The sequence below is a fragment of the Plasmodium reichenowi genome, chromosome 11 (assembly GCF_001601855.1).
Source record: "Plasmodium reichenowi strain SY57 chromosome 11, whole genome shotgun sequence".
NCBI lineage: Eukaryota > Apicomplexa > Aconoidasida > Haemosporida > Plasmodiidae > Plasmodium > Plasmodium reichenowi.
The window spans coordinates 1,162,401-1,166,068 of NC_033656.1; the positions used below are offsets into that span (position 1 = coordinate 1,162,401).

General features: G+C 14.1%; 1 protein-coding gene across 1 annotated transcript; it reads left to right on the forward strand.

Annotated features, from left to right (window-relative positions):
- Positions 1-2,757: 2,757 nt before the first annotated feature.
- On the forward strand, positions 2,758-3,579 carry PRSY57_1130700 (nucleic acid binding protein, putative; the record flags this gene model as incomplete). Its single annotated transcript, XM_012908270.2, has 1 exon — positions 2,758-3,579. One exon carries the CDS (start codon positions 2,758-2,760, stop codon positions 3,577-3,579), a length of 822 nt encoding a protein of 273 aa, XP_012763724.1.
- Between the last annotated feature and the right edge of the window lie 89 nt (positions 3,580-3,668).

Consider the following 3,668-nt stretch of genomic DNA (forward strand, 5'->3'; position numbering starts at 1 on the left):
CTTATTTTTTATATATTTTTATTTTTATTAAATATATATATTTTTTTTTTTTTTTTTTTTTAAAAAAAATAAAATTTTTTTTTTTTTTTTTTTTTTTTTTTTTTTTTTTTTTTTTTTTTTTTTTTTTTTTTTTTTTTTTTTTTTTTTTTTTTTTCTTTTCACTTAATTGAATTATTATTAATTTAATATATACATATAGAATACAATATTTCACATAAGGTTTTAAAAGTTACCCATATATATTTCTTTCAAATATTTTAATTTTAGCATATTTATATATAAGCTTAAATATATTTGTTCACATTACATTAAATTTCTTAAAATACGATCAAACTTTATTATGAAACACAACAAACATAAAAAAAATATAAAATAAAAATATAATTTTATATAGTGAAGTTTAATATTTTTATTTTAATATTTATTTATACATTATAAAAATAAATATATATATATATATATATATATATATATATTTATATATTATAATTATATAATATTTTATAAATCCTTACTACATAAGTAAATATATTATATATATATAATATATAATAGTATATTATTAGTAATATAATTTTTTTTTTTTTTTTTTTTTCAATAACGTATTATCTTTTATATATTTATTGAGTTCTATACATATATATATTATATATATATATATATATATATATATATATATATTTATTTATAATATAGAGTACTTACTAAGTTATGGGTATATTAATTTTAAATATGAAAAAAAAAATAATAATAATAATATTTATATTAACATATGCGTTTTTTAAAATATATATTTTTTATTAATAATATATAAATTATATTATAATATAAAAATGATCTATTTAAATTTTTTTTTTTTTTTTTTTTCCTATAATATTATATTGCCCTTTAAGAACATATGAATAAAATAAAAGAATAATATATATAATAATATACTAAGAATATAAAATATATTAATACATATAATATATATTATATATATTTATTATATATATGTGTATATTATTAACTTATCCTTTGAAGACTATTTACAATAAATGTAAAGATATACGAAATTGACATATTTTTTTATTTGTATAAATAAATATAAATGTATTTATATAATCGTTTAATTGTGACACTGTTTCGAGAACATTCGAATTGGAGAATTAAAAAAAATGACATAAATATATACATACATATATATATATATATATATATATTTATTTATTTATTTATTGATTTATATAATAACCATTTTTTATTATATATTTTAATAAAAAATGTGAACAAATTTATGAATATATATTTTCTTACAATTAATTATATATTATATTCTTCTTATTATGTTCAACTCTAAAAAATATAAGTGTACATCCTTTAATATGTGTAGAGATTAAAAATAAAAAAGAAATAAACATAGTCTTATAAATAAATAATAATGTGAGCTCACATATACGTTGATATATTTCTCTTTTGATTTAAATATAATAATTTATATAAATACAAAATCAAAAATATGAAAAAATTTGAATTAGCTAGTTCGTCAATGTCTTTTTTTTTTTCTTTTTTTTTTTGTAAATAGAAAAAAATATATTCATATATATATATATATATAAAGATATATAAAATTGTTTATATTTCAGTCTTCTTATGTAAACCACATAAATTATAATATATTATAAAAAAAAAAAAAAAAAAAAAAAGATAGTACATTCATAAGAATTTTATATTTTATTTATTTTTTTCTCCCTCCCTCCCCATTTTTATGTTATATGTTTTATTTAATCATATATTACACATTTTTATTGAATGAGAAAAAATATACTAATTACTATAAAACACACAAATATATATATATATATATATATATATATATATATAATTATATAAATGTATTTGTATTGTTAAAAAAAGAAAATACATATAAAAAAGATATTGTATGAATTTTTTTTTTTTTTTAATTATATTAAAATAATCTTTTATTTTTCGAATTGATGATATATTATTATGTATAGCTGAGTGATTATTAAAATGAAACATTTTATATAATACAAACTCTTATATGATATATCTTGAAAAATTAAATATATGAATATTATTCTTTTCGTTAAATATAAATAAATAAATAAATATATATATATATTAAGGATCTAATAATGGACTTTAGAAAAAGAATGAAAAGTATATGAAAAATAATATTAATTTTGAAAAAATAGAAGAAATATAATAAAATATATTATACTATTATATATATATATATATATATATATATATATATATATATATTTTATTACGTTTAAATTTTATTATAGCATAATAATATATATAATATATATATATTTATAAATTATATACATTTGTGTGCGTGTTATCACATATATGTTATAACATATATTTTATTATTATTAATTTTTTTTTTTTCTTATCGTTTAAAAATATGCTTATGTATATATTTTACGAATATATATCTATTTGATTAAATAATAATAAAAAAAAAAAAATAATTAATATTATTTAAGAACGAACAACATAATAATAAATATTGAAATAAAAAAAAAAAATAAATAAATAAATAAATATATATATATATATATATATTTCTTTTTTATGTTATTGTCATATATACTTGGAGGCTTTAATATAAAAAGGGAAACCTGAAAGATATATATATATATATAATATATATACAATATATTATTTGTACATTATAATTATACATCCATTTCTTCATTTTTCTTATAAACGATATAATAAGAAATTGTTTGTTTTAAAAAAATGGATATGAATTTCGGATTCTGTGATGATAATTTTTTTGAGCAAGGACATAAGTCAACAGATAAAGAAGAGATTGAAGAGTTAACAAAAAGAGGATCACCAGAAGGATTAACCAAAATAAAAGAAAATGAAGAAGAGAAAGCATTACCAAAAGAGTTATGTGTTCCAGTAACTATAAAATTATTAATAAATAAAATGATGAATACAGAAGAATTAAAAATACATGATTTTCAAATAAGTGGTATTATTGTATTTGGAAAAGTAGTTAATATAAAAGAATTAGCAAGTGCTATAATATTTGAAGTATGTGATTATACTGGTAATATTGAAGCTAAATATAATAAAGATGCAAAAAATGAGATGGTAAAAAATCATATTGAAAATATTAAAGTTAATGATTATATTAAAATTGTTGGTGTTGTATATTCTCCTGAAAGTAAAAGTGAATCTATTCAAATCAGTATATTATATATTAATAAAATAACAGACTGGGTTTCTTATTTTACTTATTTTACTTCTGATGTAGTTTATTGTTATTTAAAATTATTAAAATTAAAAAATATTTGTACACCCAATGGAATCAATAACGAAGAAAAACCATGGTCTCATATTAATTTAGATACATATTATAATAACCTTGATGACATTGATAGTGATATTATAAAATATTTACATACTACTGAAGAAAAATATGCAAGTCAACAAGATATTTTTAACAATCTGCAAAAATATCATTCGGAATTTAATATCAAAAAGTCCTTAACAAAATTGATTGAACAGTATGACTTGGCTCAATATGAGGACATAATAAGTATTCCATAATAAATAAATAAATAAATATAAATATATATATATATATATATATATATATATATATATATATATATATATATATATATATATATATATAT